Source organism: Macaca fascicularis, chromosome 10 (genome assembly GCF_037993035.2).
Source record: "Macaca fascicularis isolate 582-1 chromosome 10, T2T-MFA8v1.1".
Lineage (NCBI taxonomy): Eukaryota > Metazoa > Chordata > Mammalia > Primates > Cercopithecidae > Macaca > Macaca fascicularis.
In genome coordinates, this window is record NC_088384.1 from 91,620,214 (window position 1) to 91,639,194 (window position 18,981).

At 50.1% G+C, this 18,981-nt stretch overlaps 1 protein-coding gene across 5 annotated transcripts in view; it reads right to left on the reverse strand.

Moving 5' to 3' along the window:
- Positions 1 to 229: 229 nt before the first annotated feature.
- The window catches only part of LOC102116602 (fer-1-like protein 4), a 53,289-nt gene continuing 34,537 nt past the window's right edge, over positions 230 to 18,981 (reverse strand). For all 5 annotated transcript variants that reach the window (XM_045362835.3, XM_074005192.1, XM_074005191.1 and 2 more), the window contains 11 exons: positions 18,817 to 18,933; positions 6,822 to 6,949; positions 6,470 to 6,640; positions 5,559 to 5,713; positions 4,542 to 4,699; positions 3,589 to 3,674; positions 1,992 to 2,090; positions 1,573 to 1,814; positions 834 to 1,108; positions 650 to 750; positions 230 to 548 (listed from right to left, as the gene is read on the reverse strand). In XM_045362835.3, the coding sequence (XP_045218770.2) occupies positions 359 to 548; positions 650 to 750; positions 834 to 1,108; positions 1,573 to 1,814; positions 1,992 to 2,090; positions 3,589 to 3,674; positions 4,542 to 4,699; positions 5,559 to 5,713; positions 6,470 to 6,640; positions 6,822 to 6,949; positions 18,817 to 18,933 (1,722 nt within the window). In that variant the 3' untranslated portion in view covers positions 230 to 358. The remainder of the gene's footprint in view (positions 549 to 649; positions 751 to 833; positions 1,109 to 1,572; positions 1,815 to 1,991; positions 2,091 to 3,588; positions 3,675 to 4,541; positions 4,700 to 5,558; positions 5,714 to 6,469; positions 6,641 to 6,821; positions 6,950 to 18,816; positions 18,934 to 18,981) is intronic.

The window sequence follows — 18,981 nt, forward strand, 5'->3', positions numbered from 1 at the left end:
CAGGTGAGGTGAGAGGGACCTGGCCGCCAGCAGGAGCAGGAGCCGTGGTGGAGCTGCTCAGAGGGGGTCATAACTCAGCTGCCGGGGCCCTTTTCTTCCCTGCAGTGGGGATGGGGGCAGCCTTCTATCCCTGTGCATTCTTCAAGTAAGCCCCCAGCACCTGAGCCACCCAAGAACATCTGTTCTCTGCCACCTGGAGCGCCAGCCTTGGACAGCACGTGACCATGGGTCAGTGGCTGTGATAGGTTTATTCAGAGGAAGCACTGGACTCTCGGGTAGCTCACGTTGGCAAGAAAGACTTCCAGGAGCAGGCGTTGAAGGGGTGGCACCCTGGGTGAGTGTCCAAGGTCAGTGAGAGTCACTTGTGGAGGGGACGGAAGATGACCTGGCTGATCTGGCCAGGGATGGTGTAGAAGACCAGGAGGAGGAAGACGGTGAGCAGTGCCAGTAGCAGCAGCAGCACCAGGATGCGCCAGTACCGGCGCCAGATGAAGAAGACAAAGGTCTTCAGCGGGTTCACCAACCAGTTGAAGGAAGTTTTGGGGCGGCTGTTGAGAAGGGTGGTGTCAGGATGAGAAGGTGGCCCCTTGGGCACCCCCGCCTCCCCCATCGGCCCAGGCTGTGGCCCCGGCCCCTGTGCCTGACTCACCTGGGTTTCTCCAGAGGCTCTGGCTCCTTCCGCCCCTTCCCCACCGGCCGTTTCTCAGCCTCCTCCACGGTCAGCAGCTCAAACTCTGCCTCTACCTTGCCCTAAAAAAGACACTCCTGCATCACTGGGAGCACAGGGCCGGCTCAGGCCCCAGCTCAGCCTGGCCTCCGCCACGGGTACCCACCGTGAGGATGTACACATTGCCACCCGTGTCTGTGAACTCCAGGTCTTCTGGCCGGCCCTTCCTCCTCCTCTGCTTTCGCTTCTTCTTGCTAGCCTGAGCCTCCCGCTCCACGTCCTCTGCCTCCTTCAGCTTCACTACTGGCCACCAGCCTCGCAGGCGGCGGCAGCGAAACAGATTGCATCTCGGCCCGGCCCCATCACGGGCCAGCCGCACAGAGCAGAGCTCGGGGCCCCGGGCCCCACGCACCATGTCCGGTAGCTGCAACTCCAGGGATCCTGCAAGTCCAGAGCACACCGGGTTAGGCATGGGATCAAAGTCTCATTGTGCCAGGGGTGAGGAGGCAACACACCAAGGTTGTAAGTTGGGGCATCTGAAAGTTGCAGTGTGTGGTCAGGCCACAGTTATGGACCACCCAAACCACAGCCCAGTGGTCTACCCATTGCCACTCCCCAGTGGAAGAGGGCCAAGGGTTGGGATCAGAGTGCCAAGGAGCAGGGGCTGTGGAGTCAGTGTCAGGGCGACAAGCTAGGGTCAAATCAGAGTTGAATCAGAGACTTGGTGGGAATGGAGGTTACTGTGGTCTGGGCTCAATTAACTCAGTAATTAGGCCAGAAAGCAAAGGTTTCAGACCTTGGGTCCAAAATCCTGATTCAAGATTGGGTCAGAGTAGGGAACCAGGGGACAGAGGTGAGGGCTGGAGGCAGGGGCTGAGGGTGGGGAAGGCTAAGCAGTGCAATACCAAGGAAGTCGTTGGCGGAGATGCGGTCATAGTCCCAGACCTGCAGGACCAGCACTGCGGGCTGCCGAAACTCGGCCTCCTCCAAGGCGAAGGGTCCAGGCCGGCGCCGGACGCTTACCTCCCGCTCCGTGGGCAGGTAGTCGAAGCGGAACACAAAGCGCCAATTGAAGTTCCCCTCCCCAGTCAGGGAGTTGAAGTGAACATCTGTCTCCTGCTTGTCATGCTCCAGCCCCTTCACCCAGCTGGGGCCGGGTTGGGTGAGTGTCAGGGCTGGAGCTACACGGAGAACCCACTCCTCACCCAGCTCTCAGCACCACGGAGGGCCTGGGGACCGGGGTCTGGACTCAGCCCGAGGGCCCACACCCATTTACAGTCCCCCCTTAGTGCACTGCCATTGCCCCACCTGGCCTGCAGGCTACCTCTTCACATAGATGTCACTCGACATCTCTCCGGTGAGTGGATTCACGTCATCCAGAACCACATCTTCCGTGTTCCAGATGACAACTCTGAGCTCATAGCTGTGGGGCACATTAGGGGGTGGCTTCAGACTCTCGAGCGGGGCCCTGAAAGAGGCTGCAGGAAACAGGAGGGACCTGGGCCTGGCCCACTGACAGTCACTGGGCACCTGTGTGCCCAGCAGGGGAATCCAATGCCTGTGGTCCCATGAAGGGACAGCCCCAGGTGTCACTGACCACCCTGGCCACAGCAGATGACATCAGGAATGGTCTGCTGGGCCAGCAAGGTTCTCCTTCCTGTGAATTTGGAATCAGGACCCTGTACTACTGCATGGTGTGGCATCAGATGCAGAGCTGGAGCCACTACAAGCCAGAGTTCGGGGATGTAGAAAAGTGAGTGAACAGAGAAAGCCAGTCTGCAGGGAGAAGAGGGAGGATGAGAGACGGGGGACGAGAGTGAGCGTACAGTGCCTGAGGGACAGGAGGGCTGTGACACTCTGGACCCTACCCTCGTGTAGCCCTGTCCTTGGCTGCCATGGGGTTGCCTGGGTAGCTGTTTTCTCCAGCCCAGCATCAACTTCCCCTTATTTGTTGACAGCACCGTGATTTTCTGCTGGTGACCCGCCCCCGCCCCAACCACCCCTCCCCACCACCACGGTCAATCTATGGGATTCTGGTGGGGCAGGCCCCTCCCTCCCTGGCTGGGCAGGGTGGGGGAGACATCCCTGGACTGGCCGATTCCAGTATTACAGCCCCCTGGCCACAATGATTGGTTCAGGGCACAGCATTTGACCCAAGCTGGTCTACTGAGTCAGCCCTGAGGCTTTTGCTGTAACTGGGAAAGAGGTGTTTGTTTCCGCTCAGGTGGCCTGGCTAAGATGTAAGCCTCCTTTGGGAGGCCGAGACGGGCGGATCACGAGGTCAGGAGATCGAGACCATCCTGGCTGACACGGTGAAACCCCGTCTCTACTAAAAAATACAAAAAACTAGCCGGGCGAGGTGGCGGGCGCCTGTAGTCCCAGCTACTCGGGAGGCTGAGGCAGGAGAATGGCGTGAACCCGGGAGGCGGAGCTTGCAGTGAGCTGAGATCCGGCCACTGCACTCTAGCCTGGGCGACTGAGCGAGACTCCGTCTCAAAAAAAAAAAAAAAAAAAAAAGATGTAAGCCGCCTCACACTGTTAGATGCCACCTTGCCCCCAGACTGCAGAGGGCTCCCTGAGAGTGACACCAAGGAAAGCAGAGCCCAGAGGCAGAAAGTGACAGGCTGCTGGTATCCGAGCATCTGCATTCAGCCTGTGTGACGTGGCTGTGCCCCACACAGAACTCCACTCAGATGAGCTCAGGTGGGAAGGGGGCTTACCAAAAGGTACTTGGAGTCAGTTTACAAGAGACACTCAACTTGCAATGGCTTATGAATAAAAGGGAATTTAATGGCACCTACTGGACAGCCTGTGATTAGCAGCCTCTGCCTGCTTCACTGGGGACCCAGGTTTTCAGAGGACCCTTGTACAGGTAGACCAAGACGTGTATCCGCCTTGGGAGGAGGCGACAGAACTCTCACCTGACCGGCTGCCGAGGCTTGATGTCAACTGGGGGTGGGGCAGGCACATCTCGAGGAAAGATGTCAATCCACATGTGGAGAGATCCCTGGGGGGACAGGACCAGGCTGGAGGGTCTTGTCAGGCTCCCAACCTTCCCTGACAGCCCTGTGGCCACAGGCTGTGCCTTGTCCCCAGGTGGAGAAAAGAGCTAGGGTCAAAATGACAGGGTCAGGCAGATCCTGGGGGATGAGGATAAAGGTGGAGTCTGAAGTGTGGGTTCCAGGATCAAGGTTAGATTAGGGGTTCAAGGATGAGGTCCAGGCTGGGTGCAGTGGCTCACGCCTATAATCCCAGCACTTTGGGAGTCCATGGAGGGTAGATGGCTTGAGCTCAGGAGTTTGAGGCCAGCCTGGGCAACATGACGCAACCCTGTCTCTACAAAAAATACAAGAATTAGCCGGGTTTAGTAGCAGACGCCTGTAATCCCAGCTACCCCTGAGGCTGAGGTGGGAGGATCACTTGAGCCTGAGAGGCGGAGGCTGCAGTGAACCGAGATCACGGAACTGCACTCCAGCCTGGGCAACAGAGTGAGACCCCATTTCAAAAAATAAAAAAAAAATGAGGTTCCAGAAGGGGAAGTTGAGATTAAAAGTAATATCTGGTGTTCCAAGGTCCAGATCTTAGAGATCTGCAGGGGGTCAGGTTAGGAACCCCACATCCTGAGTCTTGGTGCCCAGGGGTGGGGATCCTGTAGGACGAGGGTCAGGGGTGAGGGTGTGGTCCAGGATGGAGGTCCAGGACAAGCAGGGACACAGGGACCAGCAACAGGAGCCGTAGTCAGGAGCTGCAGGTGGCACCTAGGTGGACACCTTGGGGAAAGGCTGTCCTGGGGGCCCAGGGCCCAGGATTGGGTGGGTATCCTGGGATTCCGAGAGTCTTGTGATTCTGGGCCTGGGTGCTGAGCCCTCCTCACCTGCAGCAGCCCGGGGCTACGGGGATGGTAGAGAGGCCGTGTTTCTACATGCTCGGGTACCAGCTGGATCCCAAAACCCGGCATTTCCTGCCAGCGCCTCAACACAAGCAATGCCTGGGCCTCTTCAGGGTCCCCACTCACCTTGGGGCCACTGCTGCCTGAAACAAGAGGTGTGTGAGCTTAGGGTTCCACACAGTTTCCACGTCTCCTCCCTCCCTCCCCCGCCACAGAAGCTCTAAGCTGGGGAAGCCACTCTGTCGGATAAAGCCCTGTGGGCTAGGAGAGCAGCTCTGAAATGCACAAAAAGTGGGGGAAGCTGCTATAACTTTTTGCCCAGTGAAAAGCCAGCAGTCAGGGGACAGTGGGATTGGAGGTACTGCCACCTTTGCCTAGACCCTATTTAGAGAATAAGCCACCAGAGCAGGCGCAGTGGCTCATGCCTGTAATCCCAGGACTTTTGGAGGCCAAGGTGGGAGGATCGCTTGAGTCCAGGAGTTTGAGACCAGCCTGAGTAACATGGCGAAACCTCATCTCTACCAAAAGAAAAAGAAACAGGCGGGCATGATGGTGCACACCTGTAATCCCAGCTACTCGGGGAGCTGAGGTGGGAGGATCACTTGAGCCTGGGAGGTCCAGGCTGCAGTGAGCTGAGATGGCTGCACTCTAGCCTGGGTGACAGAGCAATATCCTGTCTCAAAAATAAAAATAAAAATAAAAAGAATAAGCCTCCAGCCATTTAATTCTGCAGCCACATTCTGTTACATGGGATGCTCTATGGGACCTCTGCGTTCTGGGAACTTGATTAGTTACGAGTCCACTTTGGCTCTTTGGGGGATCTCACGCTCACCAGTAAAGACTGTTTGCTCCCTAACACCCAAGAACCTCATCCTTACTCAACCAAATTCACCTCTAACTGCTGAAACAATGGGTTATTTTGGGGAGCACACAAGACTGGGCACCTGGGCCTCCTGTACCTTGTTCTACCAACATCTTGCTTTAACAGAAAGGGGCTGGTACCTGGGGGCAGGGTCTCCGGCGGTGTCAGAAAGACTTTGCTGCCCACCTTGACAGCACCGGCTCGGTATTCAGGGGCAGGGAGGCCACAGCGTTGGCACAGCCCCGCCAGGATCTGCGAAGGCCGGAACGCATCACGCCAGGCATTGTAACCATCCCTGCAGGCAGAAAAGGAAGATGCATCCGCTGGGGCTGGTGTGGGGACACACCTGGGCCTGGGGCAGGGGTGACATCATGAAGACATGAGGTCTAGGTTCAAAACTCCCAACGGGAGACAGGTTAGTCCTCGTTTACAATAACAATGAAAATCGAAAATCAAAAATGTAGTCCGGGTGCTTCCATTAAGAAGATACTGATCTTATTACCTCTGTTTTGCAGATGAGAAAACTGAGGCTCGAAGAGGTTAAGTGGGCCTGGTGTGGTGGCTCACACCTGTAATACCAGCACTTTGGGAGGCAGATGTGGGCGGATCACTTGAGGTCAGGGGTTCGAGACCAGCCTGGCCAACATGGTGAAACCCTGTCTCTACTAAAAATACAAAAATTAGCTGGGCATGGTGGCCCACGCCTGTAATCCCAGCTACTGGGGAGGCTGAGGCAGGAGAATCGCTTGAACCCAGGAGGCAGAGGTTGCAATCAGCCGAGATAGTGCCACTGCACTCCAGCCTGGGAGACAGAGCGAGACTCCATTTCAAAAAAGAAAAAGAAAAAAAAAACAGGTCAAGTGGCATTTGTTACAGGATCCCACTCCCAAGCCCAAGTCTTGACCACTGAGCTGTCTTGGTTGGCAGTGGCGTTGGGTGGGAGGGTCCCCTTCCATGAAATCATAGGATCTGGAGACAGAAAAGGGAATGTGAGCTTGAATGTGTTTGGCCAGAAAGTTAGAATGGCTCCTGTGGGCCCTGCCAGACCCACACGTCATACTGGGAGGCCAGCCCACAGTTTGCTCTGTGGTGGCTATAGAATCGGTTTTCCAGATCAATGTGGGTCTCCCCGATGAGGTCGTCAGAACCCACGAGGTCATGATCAAATATGGCCACCGTCAGCTCCGTCTCAGCTGGGAGAGAGATGCTTAGCTCCAGGATCCTGGCAAGGAGGAAGAGGGGCTGAGGTCATTTTCATGCTCCAGGAGGTGGTCTGGGGAGGGGGTGGCGTTGTCAGCAGCCCCTGTCCATTCCCTTGCCATCCCTAGGCCAGCTGCCACAAGGCCACAGGGCTGGATGCTCCTCCAGCTACCCCGGTTCCACCCCACAGGGCCCAGCCTCACTCTCCAAAGATGGGGTTGAGCTGCTTGGGGATGTAGCGTTCCTTGGTGTCCTGCCGCTCCCGGCCAGCGCTCACCACCACATAAGGGTCTGCTTTGCCATTGGGGTCTGCAGGAGCCAGGTTGGTAGCCTAGGGGAACAGCATGGAGTGGAACTGAGAGAAACGTCATTATGATAACCTAAGGTTACCCTTGTCAGACCTAATTTCCCATTATGTGAAAGCAAGTAGTTATCAAGGAGAGATCTCCCACTGTGAGGAGCTAATGGAGAGGTTGGACAAGATGACTTTTATTTTCAATTAGTTATGAAATAGTTAAGTCATACAAATAGGTATAACGAAAAGTATAATGAAACAAAATATTTTGAAAGATGTATAAGGGACTTACTATTCAACTCATAACTTTCTATATTGTTTGACTTATTTTTTAATTTATGATTTTTTTTTTTTTTTTTTTTTTTGAGACAGAGTCTCACTCTGTCACCCAGGCTGGAGTGCAGTGGCATGATCTCGGCTCACTGCAAGCTCCGCCTCCCGGGTTCACGCCATTCTCCCGCCTCAGCCTCCCGAGTAGCTGGGACTGCAGGCGCCCACCACCACGTCCGGCTAATTTTTTGTATTTTCAGTAGAGACGGGGTTTCACCGTGTTAGCCAGGAGCGTCTCGATCTCCTGACTTCGTGATCCGCCCGCCTCAGCCTCCCAAAGTGCTGGGATTACAGGCGTGAGCCACCAATTTATGAATGTTTTTTTAATAGACATGGAGGTCTCACTGTGTTGCCCAGGCTGGTCTCAAACTCCTGACCTCAAGCAATCCTCCTATCGTGGTCTCCCAAAGTGCTGGAATTACAGGCATAAGCCACCAAATCTGGCTTCCTTCACTGTTCAATAGTCATGTTTCTCCTTTTGAAATTATATCCTGTGTAGGGCCGGGCGCAGTGGCTCATACCTGTAATCCCAGCACTTTGGGAGGCCAAGGCAGGTGGATCACTAGCAGGAGTTGGAGACCAACCTAGCCATCATGGAGAAACCCCATCTTACTAAAAATACAAAACTTAGCCAGGCGTGGTGGCACATGCCTATAATCTCAGCTACCCGGGAGGCTGAGGCAAGAGAATCACTTGAACCCGGGGGGCAGAAATTGCAGTGAGCTGAGATCGTGCCACTGCACGCCAGCCTGGGCAACAGAAGCAAACTGTCTCGAAAAGAAAGAAAGAGAGAAAGAGGGAGGGAGGGAAGGAAGGGAGGGAGGGAGGGAGGGAAGGAAGGGAGGGAGGGAGGGAGGGAGGAAGGGAGGGAGGGAGGAAGGCAGGCTTTATATTCTGTGTAGTTTATTTTCTTTTTTTCCCTCCTTTTCTTTTTGTAGAGATAGGGCTCTCACTACGTTGCCAAGGTTGGTGTTGAACTCCTGGCCTCAAATGATTTTCCCACCTTGGCCTCCCAAAGTCCTGGGATTACACAGAGTGAGCCACTACACCTTCAGCCCTGTGTAGTTTCTTGACTGAAAGTTGTTGGGTAATTTTTTCAATTGTTGTTTGCCTAAAGAGGTCTTTCATTTTTTTCTTTCTTGAATGAACATTTCCTAGGACATACAATTCAAGGTGACAGTTATTTAAAATTTCTCTCAGTGCTTTAAAGATATTTTTCTATTTTTCTTCTAGCACTTTTGGTTGCTGTAGAGAAGTTGATGGGCTGACTGTCATTCCGTTGTAGTAATCTATACTTTCTCTCTGATGATATTTTCATCTTTTTAGAGATTGGGTCTCGTTCTGTTGCCCAGGCTGGTCTTGAGAACTCCTGGCATCAAGCAGTCCTCCCACCTCAGCCTTCTGAGTAGCTGGGGTTACAGGCATGAGCCACTGTGCCAATTTGATTATATTTTTGGTATTTATATTTTCCATAGCACTTATGCTTTCTTTTTTTTCCCTGAGAGAGTCTCGCTCTGTTGCCCAGGTTGGAATGCAATGGCGTGATCTCCGCTCACTGTAACAACCTCTACCTCCCAGGTTCAAGCAATTCTCCTGCCTCAGCCTGCCTAGTTGCTGGGATTACAGGCATGTGCCACCACATCTGGCTAATTTTTGTATTATTAGAGACGGGGGTTTCACCATGCTGGCCAGGCTGGTCTCGAACTGCTGACCTCAGGTGATCCGCCTGCCTCAGCTTCCCAAAGTGCTAGGATTACAGGCTTGAACCATCACACATGGCCACACTTAATGCCTTTCTAAGGCACTAACATTTACTTATTGTTAATGTTTGTTTCTCCTACTAGAATGCAAGCTTCATAAAGGCAAAGCTTTTTTTTCTCCTTGTGATTACATGTTAATTTTTTTATTTGAAATCTCTTTCCTCTCTTGTCCTCTCCAAATCCTACTTAGAGATATTCAGTCAAGCCTTAATTTCCTGTGCCGGCTTGGCTCAGTGGTTCACACCTGTAATCCTAGTACTCTGGGATGCTAAGACAGGCAGGAGCTCAGGAGTTCAAGACCAGCTTGGGCAACATGGCGAAATCCTGTCTCTACTAAAAAATAGAAAAAATTAGGCCGGGCGCGGTGGCTCACGCCTGTAATCCCAGCACTTTGGGAGGCCGAGGCGGGCGGATCACAAGGTCAGGAGATCGAGACCATGGTGAAACCCCGTCTCTACTAAAAATACAAAAAATTAGCCGGGTGCGGTGGCGGGCGCCTGTAGTCCCAGCTACTCAGGAGGCTGAGGCAGGAGAATGGCGTGAACCCCGGAGGCGGAGCTTGCAGTGAGCCGAGATCGCGCCACTGCACTCCAGCCTGGGCGACAGAGCGAGACTCCGTCTCAAAAAAAAAAAAAAAAAGAAAAAATTAGCTGGGCATGGTGGCATGCGCCTGTAGTCCCAGCTACTTGTGGGGGCTGAGGTGGAAGGATTGCTTGAGCCTGGGAGGTCAGGGCTGCAGTGAGCCATGATCATGCCACTGCACCCCACCCTGGGCAACAGAGTGAGACCGTGTCAAAAAAAAAAAAAAAAACATACCCCACAAATTTAGTACAAAGTGACAGTAATAAAGGAGTAAAGTAGTGCATAAACATAGATCAGTGGAATAGAGTTGAGAGTCCAGAAAGAAATCCACATATATATGGTTCAATCGATTTTCAACAAGGCTACGTAGGCCATTCAATGGGAAAAGAACCATTTCTCCAACAGATGGAGCTGAGACAACGGGACAGTCACGTGCAAAAGTATGAGGTCAGACCCTCACCTCACACTAGATACAAAAACTAACCCAGAATGGATCAGACTTAAACATGAGAGCCAAAACTCAAACTCACAGCAGAAAACAGGCAAAAGTCTTCACGACCTTGGATTCTGCAAAGGTTTCTTAGTTATGACCAAAAAGCACAGTCAATGAAAGAAATAAAAATAAATTGGACTTCATCAAAATTAACATCTCTTATGCTTTAAAGGACACTATCAATAGAGTGAAAAGACAACCTAGAAAGTGAGAGAAAATATCTGCAAGCCATGTAAGAATCTAGTAGCCAGAATATTCGAAGAACTCCTACAACTCAACAAAACAACAATCTAATTTAAAAATAGACAAAGGACTTTAGACATGTCTCCAAGATACGCAACAGTCTAAAAAGCACATGAAGACTGTTCATTGTCATTAGGAAACAAATCAAAACCACAATTAGATACCACTTCATACCCACTAAGGTGACCTTAATTTTTTTTCTTTTCTTTTTTTTTTTTTTGAGACTGAGTCCCACTCTGTCGCCCAGGCTGGAGTGCACTGGTGTGGTCTTGGCTCACTGCAACCCCCGCCTCCTGGGTTCAAGCGATTCTCCTGCCTCAGCCTCTTGAGTAGCTGGGAAACAGGCACCTGCCACCACGCCCGGCTACATTTTTTGTATTTTTAGTAGAGACCGGGTTTCACCACTTTCGCCAGGCTGGTCTCAAACTCCTGACCTCGTGATCCGCCCACCTTGGCTTCCCAAAGTGCTGGGATTACAGGAATGAGACGCTATGCCTAACCTGACCTTCATTTTTTAAAAAGGACAATAAAGGCTAGGAGCAGTGGCTCACGCCTGTAATCCCTGAACTTTAAGAGGCCTAGGCAGGTGGATTATCTGAGGTCAAGAGTTTGAGACCAGCCTGGCCAACATGGTGAAACCCCATCTCTACTAAAAATACAAAAATTAGTCAGGCGTGGTGGTGAGCGCCTGTAATCCCAGCTACTTGCGAGGGTGAGGCAGGAGAATTGCTTGAACCAGGAAGGCAGAGGTTGCAGTGAGCCAAGATCGCAGCACTGCACTCCAGCCTGGGTGACAGAGCAAGACTCTGTCTCAAAAAAAAAAAAAAAAAAGAAAGAAAGAAAGAAAGAAAATTTAAGTTATATTCTGGCACTCCTTTGCTCAGAACCTTCCTATGGCTTCCCATGTAATTCAGAATAAAGTGAATAACAAAACCCAATATGATCTCCTTCCTCTGCCCATCGCTGCTCCATTTCCTCTGAAGCCGTCATTCCTAAAACCTGTTCCTCATTTATCCTGCCTGCTACGGCCACAAGGGGCTCCTTGTTGTTCCTCACACATGAGTGGTGGTTCCACCTGATGGCCTCTGTACCAGCTGTTCTGCTGGAACGCTTTCTTCCTCAGGTAGCCACCTGGATAACTCCTTGGCCCTCTCCTAGTGTGTGTTTGAGAGACAGGGTCTCACTCTGTCACCCAGGCTGAATTGCAGTGGTGGCATCACAGCTCCCTACAGCTCAGCCTCCCAAGCTCAAACAATCCTCCCATCTCAGCCTTCCTAGTAGCTGGGACTACAGGTGCAAGCCACTGTGCCCAGCTTTCTAGTATTTGTTTAACACTTTCTCAGCCGGACATGGTGGCTTGTGCCTGTAATCCAGCACTTTGTAGTTCGATACAACCTAGGCAATATAGCAAGACCCCATCTCTACAAAAAAAAAAGTCTTATTGAGGTCTATCAACCCTGACCATCCATTTGCAACCCACCCCCAGCACTTCCCACTTTTCTCCACAGCACTTTTAATTTTCTAACATATAAATAAGATACATAATTTTTTTGTTTTGAGACGGAGTTTTGCTCTTATCGACCAAGGTAGAGTACAATGGTGAGGTCTCGGCTCACTGCAACCTCCGCCTCCCTGGTAAAAGCAATCCTCCTTCCTCAGCCTCTTGAGTAGCTGTGATTACAGGCGTGTGCCACCAGGCCTGGCTAATTTTTGTATTTTTACTAGAGACGGGGTTTTGCCATGTTGACCAGACTGATCTTGAACTCCTGACCTCAGGTGATCCGCCCCCTGCCCCCAGTCCCAAAGTGCTGGGATTATAGGTATGAGCTACCACGCCCAGCCCGTAAGCTATAAAATTTACTTATTGATTATGGTTGTTGTTAATCTCTTTTCACTAGAATGTAAAGTTCATGAGGGCACCATTTTCATGTTTTACTCACTGCTTTTTGTCAGCAGTACCCAGAACACTGCCTAGTACCTCATAAAAAAATGCAAGAAAGGCCGGGCGCGGTGGCTCACACCTCTAATCCCAGCACTTTGGGAGGCCAAGGTGGGCAGATCACCTGAGGTCGGGACTTTGAGACTAGCCTGACCAACATGGAGAAACCATGTCTCCACTAAAAATACAAAATTAGCTGGGCGTGGTGGCGTATGCAATGTAAACCCAGCTACTCAGGAGGTTGAGGCAGGAGAATCGCTTGAGCCCGGGAGGTGGAGGTTGCGGTGAGCCGAGATCATGCCACTGCACTCCAGCCTGGGCAACAAGAGCAAAACTCCGTCTCAAAAAAAAAAAAAAAAAAATTGCAAAACATACCTGTGGAATAAATGTTTGTGAGTGAAACTGGCCTATAATTTTACTTTCTCATGTCATTCTCAGGTTTTGCACCAAGATTATGCCACCCTCATGGGATTAACTGGGGTGTTTCTTTTTATATTGTCTGAAATGGTTTGTGTAAGTTGTTTTTTTTTTTTTTTTTTTTTTTTGAGGCCGAGTCTGGCTCTGTGGCCCAGGCTGGAGTGCAGTGGCTTGATCTCGGCTCACTGCAAGCTCCGCCTCCCGGGTTCACGCCATTCTCCAGCCTCAGCCTCCTGAGTAGCTGGGACCACAGGCGCCCGCCACCGCGCCCGGCTAAGTTTTTGTATTTTTTAGTAGAGACAGGGTTTCATCGTGTTAGCCAGGATGGTCTCGATCTCCTGACCTCGTGATCCGCCCGCCTTGGCCTCCCAAAATGCTGGGATTACAGGCGTGAGCCACCGCATCCAGCCTTTTTTTTTTTTTTCTTTTTTTGAGACAGAGTCTCGCTCTGTTGCCCAGGCTGGAGTGCAGTGGCCGGATCTCAGCTCACGGCAAGCTCCGCCTCCCGGGTTTACGCCATTCTCCTGCCTCAGCCTCCCGAGTAGCTGGGACTGCAGGCGCCCACCACCTTGCCAGGCTAGTTTTCTGTATTTTTTTAGTAGAGACGGGGTTTCACCGTGTTAGCCAGGATGGTCTCGATCTCCTGACCTCGTGATCCGCCCGTCTCGGCCTCCCAAAGTGCTGGGATTACAGGCTTGAGCCACCTCACCTGGCCTTGTGTAAGATTAAAATTGTTTCATCCATAACTGTTTGGTAGAAACTGCTGCTGAGACCATTTTGTCTGGAGTTTCTGACACAATTTCTTTTAATACTTATAGGACTATTCAGGTTTTCTGGTCAAGTGTGGTGGCTCACGCCTGTAATCCCAGCTACTCGGGAGGCTGAGGCAGGAGAATTTCTTGAATCTGGGAGGCCGAGGTTGCAGTGAGCCGAGACTGCACCACAGCACTCCAGCCTGGGCGACAGAGCAAGACTGCGTCTAAAAAAAGAAAAAAAAAAAAAAAAAAGTGGATGTTGTAGTGGAGGGATTGGGAGGAGATTCATGGATGTAATGAAGATACAGCATAGACTACAGGCTGTATCTATTTTACAGGGGAGAGCCAAGGGATAAGACAGCTGGGAGAAGCTCTCCTGGGGTTAAAACAAATATCAAACACTAACCTCAGAAAGTATTCATTGGAAAGAGCCACCATTTGATTAGATTCATTTGTAGAGGATTTTATGCTCCCAGGATACTACTGCAAACCATAGAGCAATCAGTAGAGCTTACCTGGGTGGGGTCAGGGAAAAGAATGCAAGAGGGCCCTGCCAGTACCACTGTCATCCTAGGGTGACAGTGGCATATCCAAAGCTGCACCTCCCAGAGTAGCAACATCAGTGATCTAACACAGGGGATGGGAAATAGACTTTGCTAAAATAATCCAGCCAGTCACTAAACAAATAAACAAGGAAATAACAAGAAACCCCAGTACCCAGAGTTGTTACCATGTATTATCTAAAATGCTGTTTCCAACAAAAAATTATGAGGCCTGCAAAGCAATAGAAAAATTATTTTTCCATCTGCCCCCAAAAAAATGCCCATGAGAGCAACACAATGAACTTAACAGGAAAGTGTGTGTGTGTGTGTGTGTGTGTGTGTGTTTGTTTTTTTTTTGAGATGGAATCTTGCTGTGTTGCCCAGGCTGGAGTGCAGTGGCCGGATCTCAGCTCACTGCAAGCTCCTCCTCCCGGGTTCACGCCATTCTCCTGCTTCAGCCTCCCGAGTAGCTGGGACTACAGTACCCGCCACCACGCCTGGCTAATTTTTTGTATTTTTAATAGAGATAGGGTTTCACCATGTTAGCCAGGATGGTCTTGATCTCCTGACCTTGTGATCTGCCCGCTTCAGCCTCCCAAAGTGCTGGGATTACAGGCGTGAGCCACCACACCCAGCCAACAGGAAAGTATTTCAAAGTAGCCAGTGTAAATATGTTCACAGAACTGAAGGAAAGCTTGATTAGAGAAGTAAAGGAAGGTATGATGATAATGTTGTATCAAATAGAGAATATCAATAAATATATACTTTTTTTTTTTTTTGAGACAGAGTCTCACTGTCGCCCAGGCTGGAGTGCAGTGGTGCAATCTCAGCTCACTGTAACCTCTGCCTCCCAGGTTCAAGCAATTCTCCTGCCTCAGCCTCCCAAGTAGCTGGGACTACAGGCACGTGCCACCACACCCAGCTAACTTTTTGTATTTTTTAAGTAGAGACGGGGTTTCACCATGTTAGCCAGGATGGTCTCAGTCTCCTGGCCTCATGATTCACCCGCCTCGGCCTCCCAAAGTGCTGGGATTACCGGCGTGAGCCACTGTGCCTGGCCAAGACATACAATTTTTTTAAAAGAACCAAATGAAAATTCTGGAGTTGAAAAGTACAATAACTAAAATTTAAAATTCACTAGAGAGGCTCGATAGTAAGAATTGGCAAACTTGAAACTAGATCAAAAGCGATTATGCAAGCTGAAGAACAGAGAGAAAAGAGAAAAAAAAAATGAAATAGAGCCTCAAACAAATGTGGAACACCATTAAGTCACCAACATACATATAATGGGAGCATTAGGAGGAGACAGAGAGTTGGGTGCAGTGGCTCACGCCTGTAATCCCAACACTTCAGGAAGACTGAGGCAGGTGGATCATCTGAGGTCAAAACTTCAAGACCAGCCTGGCCAACATGGTGAAACCCCATCTCTAAAATTAGCCGGGCATGATGATGTGTGCCTAAGTCCCAGCTACTCCAGAGGCTAAGGTGGGAGAATCACTTGAAGCCAGGAGGCAGAGGTTGCAGTGAGCCAAGATTGTGCCATTGCACTCCAGCCTGGGCGACAAGAGCAAGACTCCATCTCAAAACAAAAACAAAAAAAGAAGGCAGGCTGGGCGCGGTAGCTCATCATGCCTGTAATCCCAGCACTTTGGGAGGCCAAGGCAGACGGATCACCTCAGGTCAGGAGTTCAAGACCAGCCTGACCAACATGGAGAAACCCTGTCTCTACTAAAAATACAAAATTAGCAGGGCATGGTGGCACATGCCTGCAGTCTCAGCTGTTCTGGAGGCTGAGGCAGGAGAATCGTTTGAACCTGGGAGGTGGAGGTTGCAATGAGCCGAGATGGTGCCATTGTACTCCAGCCTGGGGCAACAAGAGTGAAACTGCGTCTCAAAAAAAAAACAGAAGGCAAGAGAGAGAAAAGAAGAAGAAAAAATGGCTGAATATCCCATACTATCATTATTATTATTATTATTATTTTTTAAGTCTTGCTCTTGTCGCCCAGGCTGGAGTGCAATGGCACGATCCTGGCTCATTGTGACTTCCACCTCTCAGGTTCAAGCGATTCTCCTGCCTCAGCCTCCCAAGTAGTTAGGATTACAGGTACCCACCACCACGCCCAGCTAATTTTTGTATTTTTAGTAGAGACAGGGTTTCACCATGTTGGCCAGGCTGGTCTTGAACTCCTGGCCTCAGGCCACCTGCCACCCACCTCAGCCTCCCAAAGTGCTGGGATTATAGGCATGAGCATGAGCCACTGTGCCTGGCCACCTTTTTTTTGAGACAGAGTCTTGCTCTGTCACCCAGACTGGAGTGCAGTGGCGCAATCTCAGCTCACTGCAGCCTCCACCTCCCAGGCTCAGATGATTATCCTGCCTCAGCCTCCTGAGTAGCTGGGATTACAGGCATGTGCTACCACACCGAGCTAATTTTTGTATTTTTAATAGAGACGGGATTTCACCATGTTGACCAGGCTGGTCTTGAACTCCTGACCTCAGGTGATCTGCCTGCCTCAGCCTCCCAAAGTGCTGGGATTACATGTAAGAGCCACTGCGCCCAGCCTCATTACTTACTTTGTTGCCCCAGTTTTTCAAGTCTTAACCATTAGAAGCTCCTTCAGGTTGGCTGTGTTCATTCTTTCATTAAGCCCCCATCCTTTTTTGAGCACTTCCTTACTCCTGCCCAACAAGATGCTCCAGATTTGACTTATATTTTCCCAGCCCTAGTCCTAGAATCAAACACTTCTCCAAGGAGTCCTCAATCCCTTTATTAAATAATGGTGTTTAGAAACCAAAATCTGGGCACCCGGTATGCTCACTGCTACTATGATGTTGTTGCTTCTAGGCCTTCTCAGCAGACAGAGATAGCAAACATTAATAACATAATCCACATATACATACATAGATCTATATTTCTGTATCTTTCCATCTGTGTATATTTTAAAACATGAGTTTATACAGATACTTCTGATTCTGATCTAATATCACAGCATTCACTTAATCCCCTTTCCTTATTTGTAACTTCTTTCTCCAACAGTAAGAAACCTGGTTCTCATTATCTACAATATAGTTTACTTATTCATGTATACCAGTATACACATAATGTAGTTTCAGAATTGCTAACACATACTTCTAACTAGATTACAGCATTTATGTTCAGCTCTCTTTAGTTTAGTTGTTTTTTCATTTTGTTTTTGTTTGTAAGACAAGCTCTTTCCCTGTCATCCAGGCTGGAGTGCAGTGGCACAGTCATGGCTCATTGCAGCCTCAACCTCCTAGGCTCAAGTGATCCTCCTGCCTCAGTCTCCCATGTAGCTGGGTCCAAAGGTACATGCCACCACATCACACTTTTTTCTTTTCTTTTTTGAGATGATGTCTCTCTCACTTACCCAGGCTGGAGTGCAGTGGCAATATCTTGGCTCACTGCAACCTTCTCCTCCCAGCTTTAAGCAATGCTCCTGCCTCAGCTTCCAAAACAGCTGGGACTACAGGCACATGCCATCATGCCCAGCAAATTTTTGTATTTTTAGTAGAGACAGGGTTCACCCTGTTGGCCAGGCTGGTCTCAAACTCCTGACCTCAGGCGATCCACCCAACTTAGGCAATCCACCTGCCTCAGCCTCCCAAAGTGCTGGCATTACAGGCGTGAGCCACCACATCCAGCCACATCCAGCTAGTTTTTAAATTTTTTGTAGAGACTGAGTCTCACTTTGTTGCTTAGGCTGGTCTTGACCTCCTGGGCTCAAGTGATCCTCCTGTCTTGGCCTCCCAAAGTGCTGGGATTACAGGCGTGAGCCACTGCACCAGGTCCATGTTTAGTTTTATAGAACCCTGTCAAATTACTGTTTTCCAGAGTTATTTGGTTTTGTTCTTCACTTCCTTCAGTGTGGTTATATTGTTCATTTGTAGTACAGTGAGGGTCATATTCCATATGTATATTTGTATACATATTTGTAGTACAGTTAGTGTTCATATTCCATGTTGGTTTTAATTTTTTGTCTATTGTGGGGGCATGTGAAACATTGCTATAGTTCTAAGAGTCAGGGGTATACAAAAAGATCTACTCTGAGAAGTGCCATTTTTGTCCTCATTCTCACAACCCTGACCCCTTTCCCCCTTTCGTTCCATCTCTTTGCCACTCACCCTCTTGTTTGTTTGGTTTTTTTTTTGGAGATGAGTCTCGCTCTGTCACACCCTGGACTGGAGTGCAGTGGCACAATCTCAGCTCACTGCAACCTCCACCTCCCGGGTTCAAGTGATTCTCCTGCCTCAGCCTCCCAAGTAGCTGGGACTACAAGCATGCGCCACTATGCCCAGCTAATTTTTGTATTTTTAGTAGAGATGGGGTTTCACCAAGTTGGTTGGCCAGGATGGTCTCGATCTCTTGACCTCGTGATCCGCCCGCCTTGGCCTCCCAAAGTGCTGAGATTACACGCATGAGCCACAGTGACCGGCCCTGAGATATCTTTAAGAATACCTCAAGGCCCTACTGAACTCAGTATGAAAACTGCATCAATGGACAAAGTTAGACAAAGGTATTTGGTAACAAGCCTTCTGAAGCCTGAGATTCAGCCCTGCTCTCATCCTAGAATTATACTCCCCATTCTACAGGACTAGAACTACAAACAGGGGTCAGGAGACCAACTCCCAATTCTGGTTTTGCCATGAGCATGCTTTATAACCCTAGGGGATCTCCTAACTTTGTGGCTAAGATTTCTCACCTAAAAAATGAAGAACTTGAACTCTGTGATCCCGAGGTTCCTCCCAAAGCCTTCCTTCTGTAGGTTTCATGTACATTACCTTAGCTATAGTTGGAGGCATGCCAGGGCTATGGAGACTCACCTTTACAACATACACTCTGACCAGGAGCTTGATGGGCCGGTTCTGTGGGATGCCTCGGGAGATCTGGGGCTCAGAGAATGACACTGCCTCTGATTCAGGGTAAATGAGGAAGGAGCCCTGAGTTGGGGGGAGACAGAAAGGGCTCTGATAAGAGAATTGTCCTTC